Genomic DNA, 24,414 nt, shown 5'->3' with positions numbered 1-24,414 from the left:
ACATTTCAATGCAAGTATGACCACTGTTGTATCATCGGTAACAACACTACAAACAAAAAATGTCATAATCTGATAAATAGAATTAAACATGTTTCAAGTATATATTTTCATATGTCTGTCAAAATGCAATATATTTCCAACCACAGTTAACAGAATTTTATTTGGTTTTGATCTAAAAGTTAACTGTTTTGAACAGTTAAGTGTGAAAATGACTGTAAAAAAACTGTAATCTATGAGTTTTCCAATGGAATGTTCTATGAACATGTTCTATGAGAGAATTCCATGAGTGTGTTCTGCTGAAATGTTCTATGAACTTGTTCTATGAGTGAATTCCATGAGTGTGTTCCGCTGGAATGTTCTATGAACATGTTCTATGAGAGAATTCCATGAGTGTGTTCTGCTGGAATGTTCTATGAACATGTTCTATGAGAGAATTCCATGAGTGTGTTCTGCTGGAATGTTCTATGAACATGTTCTATGAGAGAATTCCATGAGTGTGTTCTGCTGGAATGTTCTATGAACATGTTCTATGAGAGAATTCCATGAGTGTGTTCCGCTGGAATGTTCTATGAACTTGTTCTATGAGAGAATTCCATGAGTGTGTTCTGCTGGAATGTTCTATGAACGTGTTCTATGAGAGAATTCCATGAGTGTGTTCCGCTGGAATGTTCTATGAACTTGTTCTATGAGTGAATTCCATGAGTGTGTTCCGCTGGAATGTTCTATGAACATGTTCTATGAGAGAATTCCATGAGTGTGTTCTGCTGGAATGTTCTATGAACATGTTCTATGAGAGAATTCCATGAGTGTGTTCTGCTGGAATGTTCTATGAACGTGTTCTATGAGAGAATTCCATGAGTGTGTTCCGCTGGAATGTTCTATGAACATGTTCTATGAGAGAATTCCATGAGTGTGTTCTGCTGGAATGTTCTATGAACATGTTCTATGAGAGAATTCCATGAGTGTGTTCTGCTGGAATGTTCTATGAACGTGTTCTATGAGAGAATTCCATGAGTGTGTTCCACTGGAATGTTGTATGAACTTGTTCTATGAGAGAATTCCATGAGTGTGTTCCACTTGAAAGCAAATGGTGTGAGGTTTTAGCCCACCCAGCGAATGTTAGCATTTGGACGCTACCTTCCCTTTACATCATCCTGTCTGCATGAGCTCATGGTGGTACTGAGGTAAGAGCAGACGCATGGAAGCTCCACGCTGTTGACACAAAGGCCCTGCGAAGGGCCGCATGCGGCGGGGAGGCGGGAAAGCACACCATGGTGAGAGACAGAGGCTTCCACAGCTCTGCAAGAGAGGAGAGCGAGAGAGAGAGAGAGAGAGAGAGAGAGAGAAAGAGAGAGAGAAAGAGAGAGAGAGAGAGAAAGAGAAAGAGAGGCAACTAAAGTCTGCTCTTCTCCTGTCTGTGAGAGGTGTGTGTGCTGTTCTTTCACTCTGCACTTGTGCATGTATGTGAACTACACTACTGTAGGAGACCGTGCAACACGGTGAAGCTCAGGGGAGAAACAATTACTCATTTTGTGTATTAGAGAGCTTGAGCTAATGCAAACAGACAGCTCTGTCTCTCTGTGAACACCATCATTTCTCTATAGTAAAGTTTAACTTCATAGCAGTGACTCTAAAATCCCACCCACTCCAAGCTCTGGCTTAATAGGAGGGCTGATTCCATAGCAACAGGTAAAACTGCGCAGATATGCAATATTTCATATGAGCCTTAGTTTCACTCCTCAGGAGTTCAGTTCAGTTCTGTCCAGCTACTAACTGTTCTGCAATTTTCTGAATACAGTGGATTTTGTGCATGTATAGAACTCACTGACGCTGATGACATCATCAGAGATACCACAAACAGAGGACTTTTATCATAACAAATAAATCAATGACAAGCACTAAGTGTTTAATATAGTCCACATTGTTGTGGATCTGTTTGAGAACTTTGGCAGGAGTGGAGAAAAGTGTAAAGAGCTCAGAAAACCTGCCAAGGTTTGATAAATGTGAGTAGATGTTTTATCGTGTGATAGACTAAAAAAAATATAACTTATGAGAAATGTTAACAAAGCAGTTGAGAGCATTCATAAACACCATTACTGCTTCACTGAGCAGTAAGTTCATTATGAGCAGTAAGTATGAGCAGTAAATTCATTACTTTATTAAAGTTATTTAAGATAGTACTAAAACTACATTTCTTGGTTTGTTAATGTTAACTAAATAAGAGGAACCCTAATATAAAAATCGTTACTGTGGACATTAAAGAGCACAGCTAACTGTATTTCACATACAGCGCTGCTGTATTTTTGCAGTACTGTTATTGGCCGCTTGAGGGTCGTCTTACATCGATAATGTAGACCTTCTGTAACCTGGGCAGACCGTTGATGACCGTTTTTGGAACGCCAATAACGTGCCGTTAAACAACAGCAATGTTTTAAAGGTGGACCTGCACTCTGTAGGTGTAGAAGAATAAAGTGATTTGTGCACGTTGGCTCGTTTTTCCTTTAAACAGAAAGAAAGAAAGAACCCAGATGCTGAAGGCATGCCTTGATCTCACGGTCACAAGTAGCCGCATGGAAAACTTTAAACTCGTTGATTGGGGGGGGGGGGGTTCAAGTGTTCGCGATGACCATTAGATGGCGATGTATACGGCTGAATTAAGTATGCACAGTTTGTGGACTAAAATGCGATGTAGTTCGAATATTTTTTTTAAAGTAGCTTCTTTATTCTTGTTACTACGACTTAAATCGCGTAAAGAGGGAAGCTCACGTGGACCAATTGTCATCGCACGCCAGCCCTGCAGTGTCTTGAAAGACGCGATGTGGAGTGTTACCTGATCGTGTTCAGGTCGGAAAGCCATCCAGGCTGTAGGCCCTCTAAGGCCTGCAGAGCTCTGACTGCGCTCAGACACGCAGAGCTGCAGGGGCGCTCCGTTCACCAGCTTTGACCTCACTCACCATCACAGTGCCTTAACGGCCAAGCCTCCCGGTTTGGGAGGAACGTGCTAAATGTTTTTATTATTTTATTTTCATCCCTTTTAGGCTAATGAAATACATTTCTAACAGACAGAGCGGTGAATGGGGGAAATACGCTACTGCTAAAATTGCAAAGACAGCAGTGTGTCTTCTGCCAGTATAATGTTATGCTGAAACACTTGTTCCTCCAGAAAGAACAACCACTTTTTTTTTTCTTGATGGGCACCAATGAATATCAATGAGCACCGGCGGAGTGTGTTTCCGAATAAGGCTCGTTTCACCTGCCACAGGGCACGAACCCTAACTATGGCGGACGTCTAATACACAACACTCGGCGAAAGTCTGGCCAGACTTAGTCACAGCCTTAATAAAAGAAAAACAGTAGCGTCGATTCGGCTACTGTTATTTATTGGGTGAAACCAACTGACATGTGGGTTTTCTTTGCCATAGGTTTTTAAATTATTATTATTGTAGTTGTTATTGCTGTTGCTGTCGTTGTTGTCGCTGTTGTGTTAATACTGGCGAAGAATGTTCAGCAGTTAATCTTCAGGCTATTCCATCCCCATTTAAATCAGAGATGTGTTTGTGTATGTGTATGTGTATATATGTGGGGGGGGGGGGGGGGGGGGGGTGGTACAGATGCTCTTATTATCTATAGGTAATCACAAATATACAGTTTGGACGCCTATGGGGACACAAAATCATATATTTCTGTTGTTGTTATCTGGCACGTTTATAAGACTTGCTGCGTTTTTGTTTAGCATCACCTGAAATTAGTAAAAAGCTGCGAGCCTGTAACTTACATACAGTATAAAATCATAATCCCCAAAAGGAAGAACGAATAACACTGCGTGAAAAGCAGAACACATTGATGTTTGCGTTTCAGGGTGAGACGTGTCCGGTCGCTCTAGCTGCCCAGTCCGCAGGGGCTGCGCGCGGCGTATTTAACGCGAGCTCCCCCCTTCTCTCTCCAAACCACATTAGGCCGTGCATCACCCCGAGCGCGAGCCCAGTCACCAGGTCTACTAAAGCACCGTCCTCGCGACGTGAGCTCACTCCCGCTCGCGCGCGTTCAGACCGAACGACTGCCTGACTCGGGGAAAGGAGAGCGCGAGGGAGCAGTATCAGCAGGGTTTCCCCCGTGGCGATACCTGCTGATTGGGTCCCAAAAGCAAACTGCTTTTAACTTTTAATATTTGCCTGGCGTGTCCTGCCATGACTGCTCGCGGGCGGCCAGTACACTGACGCGGCTGCGGGGTCAGGAAGCACATACGGGTCAGCTCCGACTCTCAGAAAACGCGTGCGACAGCGTGTGAGTGCGCGCATGTGGGTGCCTCTCGTGCGAAACTTTTTAAGGATGATATACCTCGGATGTTTCCTGTTTCTTTGTGGGCTCGCGCGTGTTATGGCAAGTTACCCTATATGGTGGTAAGTTTTATTTATTTTTCTCCCCTTCGCTCTGTATTAAGCGGTAACAAAATGATCAAAAATCTAATTACCAGTGCGTCTCGAAACATTTGAAATATTTGTGTCATTTTGGGGAGAATGTCTCTTCCAGCGCTTTGACGCGTATCTGCGTAGTGTCCATACAGGCATGGTTGATACGGGTAATGTGGTTACATGTTGATGTGGTGGTTACATGTTGATGTGGTGGTTACATGTTGATGTGCTGGTTACATGTTGATATGGTGGTTACATGTTGATGTGGTGGTTACATGTTGATATGGTGGTTACATGTTGATGTGGTGGTTACATGCTGATGTGGTGGTTACATGCTGATATGGTGGTTACATGCTGATGTAACCTATCGTGGCTTCCTTTGAGGGTCGTTTCTTGAAGGAGGACATTAGCGTCAGCTAATGACGCTCTCAATTTCAAAGCGCAGTAGCGTAAAAATGGACCTGAACAACCTTGACTGAGTACACAGACTGACATGCTCTGTCCGGTATTTCTAAAATGCGCAAATAATATTGGTTTCTATTTGTGTTCCTCAAAACAGTTGCCGATGTGTTGTATTATTTATTTTTATTTTAGTCTTCTTTCTTTCCTTCTTGCCCGCTTGCTCGCTTTTATCTCAAGAAGTTATCAAAAGTTAGTTGTTGAGAGTTTTAGTTATTCATTATTTTTTAAAGAAAAATCGAATAAAATACAATGTGCTTAATTTAACATATTTAATATAATTATTTTAAACTTTATAGAAAAAGGAACGTGTAGAATAGGCCTGATGTATCCCAACGAATGAAAATTCGCTTATGTTTTGAATTCGTTAACGCTGGTAACTATAGGTTTAAACAAACACTGTGGCATGTATACTTAGATAAACTAAGTCTATTATCTCATAAGGTAACAGAGAAATTAAGCGAATAAAGTATTTTTGCAGGCAGGCTATTATAATAAAATATATGAAATATAATATCATTTTTGAGTAACATAAATGACGTAATAAACTTAATGATGAGTAAATAAGTAAATTATTGGGATTTCGACTCTAAACGGATGAACAGTTGGATTCATTACATCTCATCAAAACTGAATAAACTACTGGCTAATTTACAAGTTTTGGCTGAGATGAAGCTCTGTTGTAGATCCGCGTTATACACGTTTCGGCATGTTTCGTTATCTTACACTACCACGACAAACAAATCTGCCTGTACAAACCAACTGCGCTTTGTGAAATAATTAAAGCTCGTTGTTTTTGCGCAACAGCGCGCTGTTTATAAGCTGCCAGGCCCGAGCGCCTGCTGTCCGCGCACGAGAATAAAGATGCGTTTGGGGCCCGTTTTAAAAAGCTGTAATTAAGTAGGTCATTAACCTCGGTCCAAGCTACCCTCTTCTCTCTAACTGTTGTCTGTCTGACCCGCTTGAAGCTTTTAGGGCCGTTGGCTCATTCATTAGCAATAGTGCGGTGTCGTTAAGCTGTTTTCAGATCAGCTTCCCGCTGTAGGTTGGAAGGGCAGAGTCGTGATCACGCGCAAGAGCACCGCAGTCTAAGCGTTTTCTCGCACCGAGTGCGACGAGCTCAAAATTTATTTAGAGCTGATAAATAAACGAAGAGTTTCATTTTCTCATCGCAGTATAAAATTAATATAAGAAAAATATTTGAATTGCTTGTTTTATCAAATATAATGTTTCTAAGACCATGTCGGCAGTTTGCAGTTTTCTTGATGCACACCTAAGACTACATCAGGCGTGACTGACATCTTGTCCTACCAAATTCCTCTTGGTCAATGCATCTGGCTTCTAGCCAAAAAATAAAGACTTCTACTCTGAGAGTTTCAGACCAACACAGCCAGATTTAGAAACACCCCTGAAGCAAAAGTGGGGGTTTTTTCTTCACAAATAATGTCTTATTTTAGAAGGCTGATGTAGTTGGGTAGTTTGCTTCAAAGAAGTAGCTGCAATTTACTTAAACAATATTGATGTCTTTGTCATTGGCCCATCTGAAGTTGTTTGAACACATATGAACTGAAGCAATAGTGTAACCACAAGATGCTCTCTGACATGCAGTTGATAATTGTTATGACAGTTTTACCTGCCGTGAGGAAGGGGGCAGAAAGTGCATAGAACACACACACACACACACACAAATAAAAACACACACAGTGCTTGTATAGGAGTGAACAGGCACTGTCCCAGTAGAACTAAACAGTACAGGTAGCTTCCTCTCTCTACCACCACTTACACACCCACACACAAATCACACACACACACACACACACACACACACACACACACACACACACACACACTCCACCCCACCTTAGAAGATAAATACCTAGAGGTGACAGCCTGCTATGCATTCCTTTTCCAAAATACAGTCTCTTGATGTCAAAGTCGAGTGTGTGGCCTCGGGGCTCAGGACCCGAGCGCTGATCCAGAAGGCTCGTGCACGGGCTTGCTGAGATATGCATCAAAAAAGGAGACGAGGACTCACAGCAGACGAGAAGACCTGCGAGCACATCCGAGGCGCGTCCGGGCCACCAGCGTGCGCTTCGGTCCCAACGCTCCCCAGCTCTTTTTTTAATTGCAAGGGATTGGAAGATTTGGAGGCAGTCAAGGAAGCGGGACAAGGAGCATCCCTGTGAGGTCTCCGAGAATGCCACTGAGACATGGCCCTGGACGCAGGGCTGAAGAGAAGCAGGAACTCCGCCATAGCGCCAGCCGGTGTGACCGCTTCACCTTTGGTGCCGGTTCAAAAGGTCACATTTGGTACCAGCGCCGCCTGGCCTGGATAACGCGGGCGAGGGCCACGTGCTGTTCCGTTAGAGTTCTTAGGTCCTGGTGTCAGTACCGGAAATGACCCAAAACGCCGACTGCAGCCCTCTCCGTCACCACTTATCCACTGCAGAGCCAGCCAGACGAGGCAGGTGGTGCCCCCTACAGAGCAGGTGGTGCCCCCTACAGAGCAGGTGGTGCCCCCTACAGAGCAGGATCTGATAGAGCAAAGACATTACAGCTTCAAACCCCAGTCAGTCTCTGTTTTTCTACATTTAAAACAACAACAAGAAAACTGTAAGTTTGGTCAAAACAACACAAGCTATGGGAGTGTTTGGGAAAGTCGAGGCATTGTTGTAGCCTAAGATGTCTTGGGCCCGTCAGGTCCTGCGGGTTGATGTGGGCGAGACGTGCAGTGCGTATTGTCGTCATCTCACCATGACATTCTTTTCGATCACCTGCAGACCTGCAGCGTAAATGACGCTGTCAACCTTACAAGCCATGAGAGGCAAACGTGTGAAAACGCAACAAAACAGCGTAGCACGAGGGTGCCCCCGATCCACCTGCTCCGCCTATGAACGGGTGTGTTTGCGTGCACATGTGTGTGTGCACGTGTCCTTTCTCATGGGCTGGAGGGGGAGGGGACTTGTGTATATGGTAAATGGCGTGTATGTGGTAGATGGTATGTATCTGACACAGCGCCTCCTGGGGTTCAATCTACGCATGGAAACAGGAGCCTGGTTTCAGCGGAGAGTCGGCGTCCTACCTGAGGTGTCGATTGCTGCAGTCAGCAGTGCCTATTAATTATCACCACAAAACTTGTGAGGGCTGTCCACGCTTCATATAACACAACCTCAACAGCCAAGCCCTGCACAGAGATTAAGCAAGAGAGTGTGTGTGCACGCGTCTGTCTTTGTTGAATCAGAGCGAGGGAAGGAGACTAAGACGGAGAGAGAGAGAGAGAGAGAGAGAGAGAGAGAGAGAAAGAGAGAGAGAGAGTGTGTTTGTGTGTGTGTGTCAGAGAAAGAGAGAGACAGAGCAAAACAAAGAGAGTAGCAGACAGTAGTGCATAAAAGGAATAGAGAAACGGAGGGAGAGAGAAGGAGGGAGAACAGGAGGGGTGGAGGTGTAAGTAGTCTCATGGCACTGGTGCAGTCGGCTTCCTGCTCCCTCAGGCTACGTCCACAAGGCCTGAACAAAGGTCAGGTAGTGAAGGGAGTTGCTTAGTGAATGAGGCAGTTCGACTGCACCCTGCCAGGTCGGCCTGGGATCCAGTCATGTTGTTTCTTGTTCTGTGTCCCAACCGAAGCACTGTGAAAAGGTCCCAGCTCAGACAACCGAGTCCCAGCTCAGACAACCAAGTCCCAGCTATGATGATCCTGTTCATCAGAGCTCGACTCACTGAACTGTCGGAGCTATCACAGTGGGGGACTCACTTGAGGACCGAGGAAAACAAAGAAGAGACATCAAAGTATGTGAAGGGTCTAAACCTGAGGGTGCGGTTTGGCAAAAGGATGTCCTATAAACACTGATATAAAGGTGTTTGTGAGTGTAGGGCCTGACTTTGTGATCTCAAACCCATCACTCTTTGACATTGATTGCTGTGTGCAAAACAACTGGAGTCCTCGTGCTGGCCTCCCTCAGACGCAAGTCACTCAATTTTGAAAATAAATTTTCATATTATTCTGTTTCATTTAATTATATTCGTTGCTTCGAGCGTGCTCTGTACATGACTACGAGGCTTTGGAGGGTGGGGCTTTTTGCAAAAAGGGGTAACAGACTAGTGGAACATGCTAACGAACATGCTAGCGGAACATGGTAGCGGAACAGGCTAACGGAACATGCTAGCGGAACAGGCTAACGGAACATGCTAGCGGAAGCGGCTAACGGAACATGCTAGCAAAGGAGCTGACCGTGTGAGAGGGGCAGAAGGGCCATCAGACAGCACGGCCACTATCCACGGGGTCAGAGAGTCGCTTGCGTGTTGTGATCAGTAATCAGTCGTCCGTGTCCCGCCGTAGCTCACAACATAATTCTCAACTATTCTCATTCACCCACAGAGGAAAAGGCGTTTCAATATCACTTCTCATGATAACAGATCAAACCTCAATCGGTTTATTTAAGCACCATTTACTAAAAATAAAGTTTAAACTGTTCGTTTTGAGTACGCATTACAAACTTCAGATCTCAAAGCTTTATTCTTAAATCAAATTAAGGCAATGGCAGTATAACACCCTACATTTAAAATTTTCAAATTTACAGGTGTTGTAAGCTCAAAAGGCTGACCTCATAAGCAGAAGTGCTAACCCTACACCCCCACTATGACATAACAGAAGGAAGAGCAGCAACGTTTCCACAGAAACGTCACCATCTGTAAACAAGGCCCAACTGCAGAGTGGAAACTCGGGTGTGGATGTAATGGGGCGCATGCATGTTTGTGCCTGCTCCATCAAAGAGCAGCCGTGTTCAAAACCAACCAAAGCCCTCCGAGAGCTCTCTGAAACCCCTCCAGGCCAGCGCTCACTGTGTCATTACCCACAAGCCCACAGGGCACTTAGCTCACATGGCTTTTACAGGCTACAGTGTCTCCTAATAACTGGGTGCCTCTGCATGCTTCTGAACCCTGGATCACTGGTCTGGTCCTTCTGAACCCTGGATCACTGGTTTGGTCCTCCCTCACGCTTTCAGATAACTGCACAGGGAAATATGGGAAATGGACACTAACATCATTCATGGCCTTTTGAGGTCAGTTGAGAATTTGAGATGTTAGGACATGAAAAATATTCAATTTCATACATATGAAACTTTTAAATTCTAAAATAAACATGGAAACAAAGGATAAGTAACTTTAACAATTTTAAACAGTTTGTAATCTATGTCAGTGAGTGTGAGAGATCTGAACCACTGCTCACAAACCAAACATCCTGCCTTTACCTAGACTACCCTTTTTCCTAAAATGTTTTTCATATTTGTTGATAGGCTGGTTATTCTGTGGATGTCATTCTCCCTCTAGCAAAAGCCATAAGAGGTTATTCTGTGATGACATCACAAGTCTGCGTTTGCTGTGTGCAAAAGTTGAATCAAATCAGAGCTCATTCATGCATGATCCCATATCAAAACCCTCCCAAAGTGTCAGGTACTGTACCCCGAATCCAAAGTGTCAGGTACTGTATCCCGAGTCCAAAGTGTCAGGTACTGTACCCCGAATCCAAAGTGTCAGGTACTGTACCCCGAATCCAAAGCGTCAGGTACTGTATCCAAAATCCGAAGTGTCACTTACTGTACCCAAAATCCAAAGTGTCAGGTACTGTACCCCGAATCCAAAGTGTCAGGTACTGTACCCTGAATCCAAAGTGTCAGGTACTGTACCGAGTCTGCCTTTGCCGGGCGCTGTGTAGTTGCAGGTGCTGATGTGCTGGGCTCCTCCCTGTGCAGGTCCCTGGCTCTGCACCACCAGTACACCTCCCTGGCCTCCCAGCCCATCCCCTGCGGCTCCATCCCAGGTCTGGTGCCTAAACAGCTGCGCTTCTGCCGGAACTACCTGGAGGTCATGCCCAGCGTGGCACAGGGGGTCAAGATCGGCATCCAGGAGTGCCAGCACCAGTTCCGTGGCCGGCGCTGGAACTGCACCACCGTCGACGGCAACCTGGCCATCTTCGGGCCCGTGCTGGATAAAGGTACACTGGGGCGGGGGTGGGGCGGGGGTGGGGAAGGGGTTGGCGGGTGTCACAGAGAAGCCCTGTGCCGCATGCTGCAGCGTGCGTGTAGCCTGCTCGCTTGCACCTGACTTAGCTCCTGAAGGGTCTAGTTAGGCGTGTCAGAGCAGAGAGATGCCAGCTGTACCCGCGCTGGCACACATGCACACCCGGACCTAGAGTCTCCGTGGAAACCCTGCCGTGGTCACTCGGGGAAACAGCGGCTCCGGATACTTGTGCTTCCTGTTTCAACCGTTTCCAAAGTTCTCCTGGGGAGTAGAAACATTACTGGGGTAGAACAAGTTTCTTTTTTGTCTTCCTTCTTTGTAGCGCATGTCTCTGTAACTTCCAAATTCCAACCAACACCTCTGTTTTCGCATACCACTGACTAGAGGAAATGTTCGACTGTGCGACTGCCTGGGAAATCCAGTGTGGACAGGTTGTAGTCAGAATCACTCGACTATGAAGGGTGTAGTTGTCATGATGGATGTGCACGAGCCGGGTGGAGCATGTTGAGCTCCATCCTGTGATGGGAATTCCCTGCTGCCATGGGACACCCTGTCACGGGACGATTCAACTCAATGCTTTACTCACCGCCACCTTTTAATCTTAAAGCAAGAGGTATCAAAGAAAACACACGCACGCACGCGCACACACACACACACATGCACATACATACACACACACACGCGTGCGCACACACAGACACGCTCACATTGACACACACACACAGACATCCACACACATATGCACACACACACAAACACTAGAGGGAAGGTCTAGGGTGGCTTTAGTAGATCATATTGATTGGATTAAACTAACTGAAGTCCTTAATAATGGAAGTGTTCAAAGCCAAGATTAAGGGGGCTCTGAGTGGGGGACTCCCATCCTCTCCAGGCAGATTAGCGTGGAGAGGCCTGCTTTCTCTCGCTTTTGAAAGTGATGTGGCCATTTGTGTAACACTGAGGGCACTTTGTGTCTGATGTATATTATCTGTGTGTGTGTGTCTGATGTAGACATTTGCATGTTGTGTGTGTGTGTGTGTTTATGTGGGTGTATGTCTGTGGTGTAGACAGATGCATGTCTTCTGTGTGAGGGGGAGGTAGTGATGGACGTGTGGTGTTTTCCTGCTTCTGTTTTGTGTGGGGTTGAATGAAACTGGGGTATTTAAGGTGTCTTACCTTAAATACCCCAGTTTCATTCAACCCCACACAAAACAGAAGGGGTTTGTTCAATCAGTCAGATCATGAGCTGACAGTCACAAAGGGAAGACAAAGCTAATTCAAACACTAGCTCTAACTTAACACTAACCTAACTATGGCCTAATAAGTCCTACCCTAACTCAACCCTAACCGTCACACTAACCCCTAATCCTAACCTATGCTTACATACGGACCGCAGACACAGAGCCTATGGTCAGTAGAAAGACTAGAAAATTGACACTAAAATCTGAGTACCTTTACCATGGAAAACACACAATACAGCAACCCCAGTCCATGCGATCTTGGTGAGAAGCTCTGAGTGTCTGTTTGAGATGGAAGGAAGTGGTGCTATGAGACTGCTGAACCAGTAGTGTGGTTGAACAGGCTCACTCACAAGTTGCTTGGAATGAACCCATCAGGAGCACATAGCTCACTGCTGAATTAAACCACATATTGGTGCAAGTCCTGACAGCTTCTCCTCTGCTCTGCAGTTTTACAAGTTTATTCAGTTCAGGAGAAGTTGAGCTCTAAGTGTCTTCCTCTGTCCAGCCTGATTCACAGAACGGATGCCTGAATGTCCAGAATGGCCTCGTGAGCTAATGAACTGAGTGGGTATGTGTGCATATATATGTATGCATGTGGATGCACGTATGCATGTGGATGTGTGTGTGTGTGTGTGTGTGTGCATGTACGTTTGCGCATGTGCGTGCGTGCATAAATGCACGTGTGTGTGTTCATGTGCATGCATGCATGCTTGTACGCATGTGTGCGTGTTTGTGAGTGTGTGTGTGTGGAGCTGTTGGTATGGTGATGCTTGTTTCCATATCCTCCTCCTCTCCTTTCCCTGGGGCCTGAGGCAGTGTTGGCTACAGTGATCATCCGATTACATTAAACAGAGTGTCAAAGCACAGCAGGAGTGTGTTCTCCTGCTGCCAAGAGCCAGGTGAGCACAGGTGAGCACAGGTGAGGACAGGTGTGTGCCGAGCTGCCCCGGCACACGGCCGCAGGTAGAGGTGTAACAAGACACCGTCTTTATCTCACACTGTCACTCTCTCCACCTGTAGCAACTCAAACCAGCTCCACGTAGCCAGAAAACTCACAGACTCTGACAAGTACACACAAACACATCACACAGACTGTCTGCACCGCTCGGTCCGTGACAGCCTGCTGGTGTTTTATGCCTTTCCAGAAAAGTACCCTGCAATTCGCCTTTGCTTTGCCTTTTTACCTGCGTCTTGTTAATGTGTTGACAATGAGGGAAGTGTCGTTTAAGGTGATGTTTAAGCCATCAACAAAACTCTACTACAGCAGTGAGACAGCAACAGGGCGACCTAATAGCCTCTTCCACACCCGCTTTGCAAAAGGTCAGGCTACCCGGGTTACGACCCCTGACCTCTGGGGGACAAACAGTTACAATTTAGGATGTGCTTGGCGCTCCCAGCTTTTCACGCGCTGTGTGTTTCAGCATGCCGGGGGAGGGTGTGTAGGCGGTGGAGGGAGGGGTCAGCTCACCGGTGTACCATTAACTCCAGCCGAGAAAGAAAGAGGGGGCGTGGCAAACGGAGTTGATCAGGGGACCTTAGCCCCGCCCCCTGCTGGGCACTGGTCGCGGCACAATATGAGTGGTGAGCGTGAAGCCGGCCGGCCGGGAAAGACTATTCACACGCCCTTTAGATTGTTTTATTAAACCGTTTCAAAGGGGATTTCCCCCCTGTCTGGCTGCGAGCTGGGGCTGGACACCGCATAGTTTCTCTGTTGCTATGACTTAACTTGGTCCCCACTAATCACCGGCCGGGGCAAATTTCATATAAAATATCAGGGGGTCCTTTGTGGGCGTAACACACCATGACAGTGACAGCACAATGGGGGCCTGAAAGAGCCAGCAGGTAGCGGGGACCACCATCCCCAGGAGAGTCTGCCGGCGCTGGGTCCAGCCAGGGCCGCCAGGGCCAGGCGAGGTCTCACACGCTGCCCGGTTAATCTGGCACCGCTGGGGCATTCTTCCTCAGGTAAAAGCTCCCTGCCTCTCCGAGGTGTGCCTGCATAGACTCATCTCTCTTTTTTTATGGAGTGGGGGGATTAGAGCCTCTCTGGGTGCAGTTAATCTTCCCTCCACCCCCGCCCACATGCGGGACTCTCCTCTCTGCTCTGTCATTGTCAGCTAGCCGTAAGAGTCTGACCCGGACTGCACAGGCTTCCTGGTCATAAAAAGCAGATGTTTTGGTGAATTGTGTGATGGAATGAATGACATTCCCTCCTTAAACTGCTTATAACCAGCACTGGCTAATGTTCACCGCCACTGCCAACCTGGTAGTGGCGTAGAAATCTCAAAATCTCAAAATCTCTTTGTACTAATGTAATTCTGATGTAATTCTAATGTAATTCGAAAGCTTCCAACTTTCAGCTTTCATAGTGTGACAAACTATACAGACAACCATGCATGCACAAAAATGTACAATATGAATAAATGCATAGTATTAACCTCGCAATCCTTCTGTAAACTTAGATGTAGCTGTTTATCTGGTGTTCAGATAATTCCCAGTTCTTTTATAACACCAGTGATTCTGACAGTGTAGACAGTATCTTAAGCCAGTGTTTTGACTTCTGTCACTGACGTGAGCTGGCGGGTAAGAGGGGCATTCACAGCGCCAGCCAGTCCACACGTGGGGTCCACGGGAGAATAGACACTCCCACAGATTCTGAGATAAATGTCTATTTGGCTACAAAAAGAAAAGAGATTCCATCAGTTATTTACACAAATTATTTGAATGAGTTATGGAGAAATAGGTTTCTTAAAAAAACAGCAAATGGTCACTAAAAGGTTTTGTGCTTTGTATTAAAACTCATGAATGAGAACCATTAAATACCGGTTAATATTCCAAGACAAAAAAAACCGCAGTTGTCATATCAGTGAGAGGTTTGAGAGACTGAGTCTGGAGTTAGAATGGAGTTAGACTGAATTTGGGGTTACAGTGGAGTTAGACTGAGTTTGGAGTTACAGTGGAGTTAGACTGAATTTGGAGTTACAGTGGAGTTAGACTGAGTTTGGAGTTACAGTGGAGTTAGACTGAGTTTGGAGTTACAGTGGAGTTAGACTGAATTTGGAGTTACAGTGGAGTTAGACTGAGTTTGGAGTTACAGTGGAGTTAGACTGAGTTTGGAGTTACAGTGGAGTTAGACTGAATTTGGAGTTACAGTGGAGTTAGACTGAGTTTGGAGTTACAGTGGAGTTAGACTGAGTTTGGAGTTACAGTGGAGTTAGACTGAGTTTGGAGTTACAGTGGAGTTAGACTGAATTTGGAGTTACAGTGGAGTTAGACTGAGTTTGGAGTTACAGTGGAGTTAGACTGAGTTTGGAGTTACAGTGGAGTTAGACTGAGTTTGGAGTTACAGTGGAGTTAGACTGAGTTTGGAGTTACAGTGGAGTTAGACTGAGTTTGGGGTTACAGTGGAGTTAGACTGAATTTGGAGTTACAGTGGAGTTAGACTGAGTTTGGGGTTACAGTGGAGTTAGACTGAGTTTGGAGTTACAGTGGAGTTAGACTGAATTTGGAGTTAGAGTAGCGTTAAACTGTGTTGCGACAAGTAGCCACTTTTATTTTCCGCACCTTTAATTTCCCTAACCAGTTGAAACCTGCTGCCGAGATAAAGGCTCCTCCAGCCTCTTCCTCAATCTCCTGCACAAGTGCAAGACAGCACAAGACCTCGGCCGACTTCTCACGGCGATCTGCTGGCAGAGCACAACGTGTAAAACACAAGCGCTGCTGTGGCATCAGCACGGCCCGTCGCTGTCTGCCGTTCCACTGCTTCGTAACGGATCGTTCATTTTGTTTGTTTTCTTGCCTTTAACCAGAAAGGAGCCTTTCCCACTTTAAAACAATGGCCCGTCGAGCGGTGAACAGACAGCTCAACAGTCGCGAACAATACGGAGCTGTTTAATGAAGCCTGTGTAATTACAGGCCTGTGGCCTCCGTGTTTAGCTGTCATTTAGCAGGACGTGCTGGATCCCGACTGACTCATCCCTCTGCCAGGAGGAACTCCGCCCACGATGCCTGCGTTTAACCACAATTAACATCCAGTGCCGTCTTTCCAGCTCTACATCTGAAGCAAATTGTTTTACGTGGAAGTTCTCAAAGAAGGTTTCCTCAGAAGTGTAGTTTCTTTCATGCCTTTTTGCGTGTACGTTTTCAAATCCAGAACTAGGATACCATCGCTTGTGCCGTATTTGATTAAGGACCACAGCCGATATTAAAAGTGTAAAATATGTGAGAAATGATGAGTGCCATCACCACAAGGTGCCAAAACTGTCGTGTTTTTGTTTGTTCGTTTGTTTGTTTTCCCCATCGATTTCCTCCGCAGCCACGAGGGAGTCCGCGTTCGTTCACGCGATCGCGTCCGCGGGCGTAGCGTTCGCCGTGACGCGCGCGTGCGCGGAGGGCTCGGCCACCATCTGCGGCTGCGACGCGCGGAGGAAGGCGCGCGAGGAGGGCTGGAAGTGGGGCGGCTGCAGCGAGGACGTGGAGTTCGGCAGCATGGTCTCGCGAGAGTTCGCCGATGCCCGCGAGAACCGACCAGACGCCCGGTCCGCCATGAATCGCCATAACAACGAGGCCGGGAGAATAGTGAGTGTTCACCACTGAGTCCACTTTACCGGTGATCACGCCGGTTTACTACTGACTACTGACGGATCCTTTTACTGATTACTGTTCACTGCTGTGGACTGTTACAGATCACTACTAACTATATTATACTACTGACTACAGTTTTACTGCATAGAAGTTACTAGTGACTTCTGCTTTACATGTTATTATTGCCAAACATTTTACTGATTAGAAATATCCCCTGACCACATTAAAGTATTGGCTATTATTGTACTGAGTACAAATAATCATTACAGTGAATACAGTTCAGACTACTGTTTTTTAGTACTGACTACTGGTCAATACTGATTATCATTCTACTGGTTACAGTACTGACTACTGGTCACTCAGATTTGTTTTCTTAATAAATATTTAATGTAACTGTAAAGCTCCAATCAGTGTTCCGAACTGTAACTCTTCAGCAGAGCAAATGTACATTTATACAGTATTTACTGTGTAATCTATAATGTTTAGGCAATTAATCTTTAAGGCTTTAATGGAAAATAGTACATTCACCTGAAACCTAAGTGAATATATGATATTGTTTACAGTCTTGCTAAAACGGAGCCCCCTTTATGTTGTTCTGCTCTCCGCAGTCCATCACTGATCACATGTACTTGAAGTGTAAGTGTCACGGGCTGTCAGGCAGCTGTGAGGTGAAGACATGCTGGTGGTCTCAGCCGGACTTCCGCGTGATCGGAGACTACATGAAGGACAAGTACGACAGCGCCTCCGAGATGGTGGTGGAGAAGCACAGAGAGTCCCGCGGCTGGGTGGAGACCCTCCGACCGAAGTACGCCTTCTTCAAACCACCCACGGAGACGGACCTGGTGTACTACGAGGGCTCGCCCAATTTCTGCGAGCCCAACCCGGAGACAGGCTCATTCGGCACGCGCGACCGTGTCTGCAACCTGACGTCGCACGGCATCGACGGCTGCGACCTGTTGTGCTGCGGCCGTGGGCACAACACCCGCACGGAGGAGCGTAAGGAGAAGTGCCACTGCGTCTTCCACTGGTGCTGCTACGTCAGCTGCCAGGCGTGCCTGCGTGTTTACGACGTCCACACCTGCAAGTAACCCCGCTCACACCCCAAGCCAAAAAACCCAAAACAAAACGAACATTGGCAAGGGAAGAGACGAGGCTGCCAGACCACCGACCATCGCTCCTTAGAGGCTCCTGCTAAAACGTGTGGGGGATTCAAAGAGATCGGCAGGCAGAGGCCTCTGTGCTTCCAGTAACCAACAAGCACTAAAAAAGGGGGCTGACACCTTCCATACACTTCTGACCAGGCAGCTTCTTACAGAGACGTATCATTTACTGACTCAGGGACCCCTTCCTGATGGGTCTCTGTCTGGATCGGACTCCTGCGAGGTCGACACTCTTCTTTCAGTTGGGGGGGCTCTTGGCTGATGAACAAGAGGGCTGAGCCTTGGAGATCCCCACAGTTGTGTCGTTGGGGGTAAGGAGCAGGGAGGCTGAGAGGAAGCGAGAGATCGTAGCGACGCCTGGCACTGTTTGTTCTCCGCTGCACAGACTACGCTGCTGACACGGGACCCTGCAGCGTGGACCTGAAGTGGCTGACACTTCCCTACTGCTAGCGTTAGCAATAGCCTCTTTTTAACACCATTAAAAAAAGCTATTAGTGCTATATTTAATTATTTGTGACTACAGCAACTATTTTGGGATACTGAGAAAAGAAAAAATAGTAAATGTTATGCTACATGTGGTGTGTGTGTGGGGGGAGTAGAGAGAGCGAGAGAGAGAGAGAGAGAGAGACAGAGAGACAGAGAGCGAGAGAGAGAGACCAAACACATGGACCCAGGAAATAGGTTGAGAACACTGTTAACAAGTTACTAATTAGGCTATGAACGCACTTGTGCCTGAGTGGATGTTACATTTTCTGCATGTTCAGTTTCTTTGAATTTGCCTGTTTGCTTTATGAAACCTAACTGGCCTTTAATGATCAAAAACTTAAGCTCTCCTCTGCTAGTAGCATCTGTGTCCTACAGACCTTCCACTGCTCTGTGTTCTACTGGTCTGTGCCCTTTCATTTTGACATTTCTGGCTGAATGTTTTTCTGTAAGAAACTGATTCTAAACCTCCCACAACAGGAAACGTTTTGTAGCTTCTTGGCCCTGATTTTGTTCAAGACGAGTGACTAACTCAGTTTGTGATCAGCCACATAGTCTTTATGCAACTGGTAGAATCAGCACTTCTTATGGAGACTAACATATTCTCTCTCCTTTTTTATGTGTAACAGTATTAGTGATATTTCACAGGGCTGCTTTCCAAAACATGTAAAATATTGGATGGACTAAATCTTTGTCAGGAAGAGCTATGAGAGAGTTTTGTTGTGTCTTTGCCGGTGGTTCAGTTCGGCTTTACTTAAACATCTGTTTATTTTCCTTTTTTTAGTCTATGCTGTGAAAAAATAAAATAAAACAAAATTGTGAATGCAACATGACCTGGCCTGGCAGTCAGTAGAACTAGCTTAGCATGTTAGCTTGTGTGAGAAACTGTAGATTCTGTAGAATTAGCTTAGCATTTTAGCTTGCGTGAGAGACTAGATTCTGTGGCTTTATGGTGACTAAATGACTTAGCCTCATCTGTTTGCTGCTAACTGACTACAGGTGTTTTTGTATATATTCAAACGTGTGTATAATATAGGCTTAGTCATGCCCTTGTGTGTGTATGTGTGTGAGTGTGTATGTAAGAAATCTCTTCTTTCTATGAAAGACTCTATGTAGACATAGTTGAGAACTAAAATGTGAAGTTTTCTTACTAATTCAGTTTTCATGTAGGGGTGGTCTTTGTCAACCAAATGGACAAACTGTAACAAATTCATTGTAATAAGTTTAATGCTATAAAGTTATGAGTGTGGTCACTTAGTCACAAAAACAGAAAAGTCTGATCAAAACTAGGAAAACAGACAATCTGTTGACTTAGAAACACTGGAGTTAATTTGATTTACAGTGACACCCTCACTTTAAATATGCTGAAATGTAGAGTTTAAGTATATATTTTTGTCAACATGTAATATGAAAATAAAAATATGGGATTATACTGAGATTGCTAAATCGATTCTTCTGATGTTCTAATCATCGTTTCCTCAAAGGTCATTAATCTCTTGATGATCATTTCAAACCAAGCCAGTGGTGCAATATGTTCACGGACTTGTTTAGGTAAACTCACGGTTTTCCTGATCCACCATCAAGCCCACTGGCCTTTTTCTTAAGCCTCCTCACACTCTCCTGCGTTTGAGTGAAATTTCACAGTTTAAATTGTGTTCTTAGTGTCATGGTCTTAAATTCCAAAGCTTTGTACAAACTAGTTCTTTGTTTATGGCTTTCAGATCATTTTTTATGACTATTTATTTGATGTAAATGTTTATCTTAGTAAGAGTATGTGTGTGTGTGTGTGTGTGTCATGTGGGTTGTGTGGTTGTGCTGCCTTGCTGGTCCAGTGGACCAGGCACTGTCTGCTGCTGGGTTTACTTTTTCATTGTTATTGTTATTTCTGTCCCTGACCACAAACAATGTGCTTTCTGCTCTAGAATGCTAGATATTAACTCCATAACCAAATAAAATTAAAATAATTTTTAAAAATTCAATCTACTCTTTTTTTTTCATCAAAAATCATTTGAGTGCATTTTTCTTTATGTGTGAAAGATGTCAGATGTGGTGTCAACAAGGTACAAAATACATGACAAAATCATGATAGCGTGTGTGTGTGTGTGTGTGTGTGTGTGTGTGTGTTTATGTGTGTGTTTATGTGTGTGTTGTGTTTTGTACAGCTCGACTCCAGAAGATGCACCACCCTGCAGAGTTTAGTTCCTATCTTCTATCATTACCCTTCTGTGGTCATCTGTTCTATATGGACCTACCACCTGGCAGAGTTTAGCTCCAGTAGAAGACACCATACAATCAAAACCTTCATAGCATTTCAATATCACAACGATCTGCATTAGACTGAGATCAGAATTTAGCATTAGTCTGGGAGCAGAGGATTAGACAACAGAATTAATGACAAAATCTAAAATGATCATGAGAGAATGTCTTATCCCTACTGTCAAGTTTATAGGTGGACAACTCTGGACCTGGTAACCTACAACTCCGCTGGGCTTACTTCCAGCCCTGACCCAACACAGCCAATCCCAGTTAATGACTGCTGCTTTCACATTAGATCTAGCTATGCTGTCTGGTGTTGTCCTACCACACTGTTTAGTTTGCCTTCGGTTCTTAACACTCCTGATTCATACAGTTTGTTATAAAAACGTGTTTGGACATTTATAAACGAACATGGAAATCTTACACATTTTTGTAAAAAGATCTCTTAAAGCAAAGGGATTTCAGTCTTAAACCCGGAGAAAAGTGTGGGAAGATATTAAGAGTTCCTGCTCCAACCTGTTAACCAAATGCTTTCTGTTTGAAGTTAATACGGCAGAGCATGCCTGTTTGGAGGATTCTGATACTTAGAAACAAATTTCAGTTTCCTTGAGCATTCACTTGATGCTATTTTTCCTTTCTATATTACAATGTGTTTTTATTTCTAAAATGTTTCAAAACTTTTACAAATTTCAGTTATTGTTTAACCATGTTTGTAGCAAATATTTGACAGGCAATGCTAGAGTACATAAAACAAAATCTAATAAAAATTTTCTTTTCACTGTTGGTGCGCACCGAGCATGAGTGACTCAGTGCTCCTGACATGGAGGCCGCCCCTGGAGGGGAGGAACACCCACGGGGGCGAGTGATCTTTCACTGCTCATCCGAGTCCTGTTTACCTGAGCACCTGCTGAGATGAAGTCTCCCTATCAAACAGTATGCAGCGGTGGGGTCCCGCTTATGGAGTCTGCCTCGATGCAAACACAGTGCCTCCTCTCACACATTTGTGGTCCTCCCACAGGATTAATAACACACACACACACACACACACGTGGGGTTTCGGGCTCCAGTGCGCAGGGGTCTCCAGTCTCACGGAGCCTGACGGGACAGCCAGGGCAGCCAATCCTCCCCAGCAGATGAGTGGCATCTGAGCCAGCTTCCATGCAGACCTCAGCAGAGCAGTCTCATCACTGAATGGTTGGAAAAGCTTGGAAGATTTGGACAAACTTTATTGATAGTTCGGAATGTATGTCCCTATGAGACAGTCAGTTCTGGAAAATACAGCAAATCCTGTTCATTCCAGTAAGTCCCTTTTAATGGGATACAGTTCTGCTCCTACTTTTTTTTCATATGGGTTAAAATTAGCAAAGCCTTGTAACCAAATCACAAAGCAATAAAGAGAATTCTAGAATGACAGAGCTCTAGGACTCTAGACCTCTAAGACTCTAGAACTCCGGCCCTTTGGGAGCGGTGTAGCCCCATCAATCCTGGCTTTTCTGCAGATCCCCATCCCGACAGGATCTTTGAGGAGCAATATTCAATAACACACATTCCATCTACATCCTCAGTGCAAACTGTCATTTGACAAGGGAGCTTACCTGAGCGGATGACCGGATGAGCTCCTCTCCTCGCATTTCCTTCACCAAGATCCACTTCAAGCAAGCGAACAGCAATGGCATTAGTGTCTCCCCAGGCTGGCGGATCTTTAGCCGCCCCTGAATGGGCTAAACCCTCATGCTGGTCCTTTTAGGGAGCCTGGAGGTCATTGTGGTATCAGTCCACCAGAAAGATCCCCCTGCTGACTCAGCGCCTCACAGAGAAACCCCACCAGACCCCAGCACACCTCCGCCGAACAATGTGAGGCCCGGATTAGGACGCGCTGTGGCCGGTCCTCAATCGCGAGCTGGGAACGCCGCACACACATAGGACAATGCTATCATTCTCCATGGCTTTTCCTTCTCTTTCTTTTTTTGTCCGTGCAAGGAAAAATCCTTCAATAATAATTTGCTCCTATTCAGTGTGCATTGGTGCCAGCTTAGCTGGGCTGGAAGACAATGGGGTAGAGGTTCTCCTTGGCGACAGGGCTGGTTTAACTGCGAGAACCCGCCATCAGCCCAGGGGCAGATTCCGGGCAGCAGGAAAGATGGGGGGGTGATTGGGGAGGGGGTTGTTTGCAGCATGGGGGTAAAAGGAGGCCTCCTCGAGAGGTTGTGAGCAGAACGTCAGTAACTAATTCTCCACTGCACCGAGCCCTCGTGCAGTTCCAAACGAAGAGCGAGCTTCTGAGCTGGAAGACCACTGGGGCAGAACACTGGGGCAGAAAACTAGGCCAGACTGCCGGGGCAATGGGAGCTTCCTAGCTGCTCGTTGTGCTGCTGTTCTAGTACCCTTCCCAGCTTCTATCCTCTACTGTCCTGGAGACCTGGCTCTCCTCCCAGGTGTGTCTCAGGCTTAATGATCCAGAGGGTCAAATGTATGTGAATTACTCCCAAGATATGTTACAAAGGTTGAATCAGGGTGCAAAATCAGAGCGTGCATGAGGTGGTCATGTGAGCTTTACCTTTATCACTACCTTATGGGTAGGATCAGGAGGGCTGTGTTTCAGGGTGGACTTTAACATCTGTGCTCTGTTGACTTATTTAAGTACATTTCAATATCAAGCTTTTTGATTGGCTTTTTTGGCAGTTATATCCCATCTACAGACCAATAACATCTGCCAATGCTACCTCAGAACTCAGAACAGAGCATGGCGGCCAATTCTCTGGTCTAGATGCTGGAGGGGGAAGGAGGAACCCACTTGGCGGCCAGGACGACGACCGACCTGAACCCAGGCTGGAGGTGCCGTCAGGGGCAGGGGAGGGCGGGCAGGGCTTGTCTGCCTCCCCCCAGCCAAACACACACAACAGGATTGACACCCAGGTGAGGGACGCTCAGTTCACAAGTCGTTGCCAGCCATGACCTGGCCAGTTCCAGTGTGGGATCTGCACCAATCACGCTGGGAGAGCGTGAGAACGCTGGCGCGACATGGCACCCACCAGCACCACCCAATAACCATATAAATGGGTGACAAAAACAAAGCAAAGGGCTCCGCCTTCTCGTTCCTCTGCAGCCATTCTCACTGCTTGTACTGCAGCTGGTCTGGACTTGTTGTTGTTGTTGTTGTTGTTGTTGTTGTTTAAGCCCACTTCTCTAAGTCTTATGTAAGGTAGGAAGTAGCTGGGCAAGCGCCCTCTAGTGTTCATTAGGAGGAAAAGCGGGGAGAGATCTCTCCTTTCACACCTCAGGGTCTTTTGATGTCTAGGAGTTGCAGGTGTATTTGATGTGTAATTACCTTGCACTTAACAGTGTGAAGTACTTTAGTAGCTGTCTTTAAAAAGCCTGAACGTAACGGTCAGGTAGGTGTGAGAGATCTTTAGGAGATAGAGAGGGAGCGAGAGAGGGAGGGAGAGAGAGAAGTATAATGATGTAGTCTTTTTTTTACTTCCCTTCTTCCTGTAGTTTAGAATGTGTCCTGCTCTCTGTCAGTAGTCATGTGAGAGTGGAGAAGAATTTAACAGGGTCTCACAAAGTGAGGAATACGGAGTCAAATCTCGTACAATAAAACAGTGAAAGAACACGGCTGTGGTCCCCTCAGTCTGTCCCTTAAACAGCTCTGTACATACCTCGGAAGTCCCAGCATGCAGTGCAGTACGGCGGACAATCGACTACAGCTACCACGCCTCACTGAGCGAGCAAAACACCCCCACACTCGGGGGCTAATGGGGGCAGAATGCACCGCCAGCCATGAGCATCCTGGCCTCATCATC

The 24,414-nt window shown here is 45.9% G+C and overlaps 1 protein-coding gene across 1 annotated transcript; it reads left to right on the top strand.

The window, feature by feature from the left end:
• Positions 1 to 4,006: 4,006 nt before the first annotated feature.
• Positions 4,007 to 20,258, top strand: wnt3a (wingless-type MMTV integration site family, member 3A). The gene is made up of 4 exons (XM_035536542.1): positions 4,007 to 4,400; positions 10,623 to 10,864; positions 16,444 to 16,706; positions 17,321 to 20,258. Exons 1-4 carry the CDS (start codon positions 4,297 to 4,299, stop codon positions 17,798 to 17,800), a joined length of 1,089 nt encoding a protein of 362 aa, XP_035392435.1. The 5' UTR covers positions 4,007 to 4,296; the 3' UTR covers positions 17,801 to 20,258.
• The last annotated feature ends 4,156 nt before the right edge of the window (positions 20,259 to 24,414 follow it).

The sequence above is a fragment of the Electrophorus electricus genome, chromosome 19 (genome assembly GCF_013358815.1).
Source record: "Electrophorus electricus isolate fEleEle1 chromosome 19, fEleEle1.pri, whole genome shotgun sequence".
In the NCBI taxonomy this organism is placed as follows: domain Eukaryota; kingdom Metazoa; phylum Chordata; class Actinopteri; order Gymnotiformes; family Gymnotidae; genus Electrophorus; species Electrophorus electricus.
This window is presented reverse-complemented; position numbering and strand designations above follow the sequence as displayed.

What these genes read in the sequence shown, in the direction of transcription:
- wnt3a (XM_035536542.1), top strand. Translation starts at nt 4,297, where the DNA reads ATGTGGGTGCCTCTCGTGCGAAACTTTTTAAGGATGATATACCTCGGA. An exon ending in GCAAGTTACCCTATATGGTG is followed by an intron (nt 4,401 to 10,622) that starts GTAAGTTTTATT and finishes CTCCCTGTGCAG; the next exon opens with GTCCCTGGCTCTGCACCACC. An exon ending in CGGGCCCGTGCTGGATAAAG is followed by an intron (nt 10,865 to 16,443) that starts GTACACTGGGGC and finishes TTTCCTCCGCAG; the next exon opens with CCACGAGGGAGTCCGCGTTC.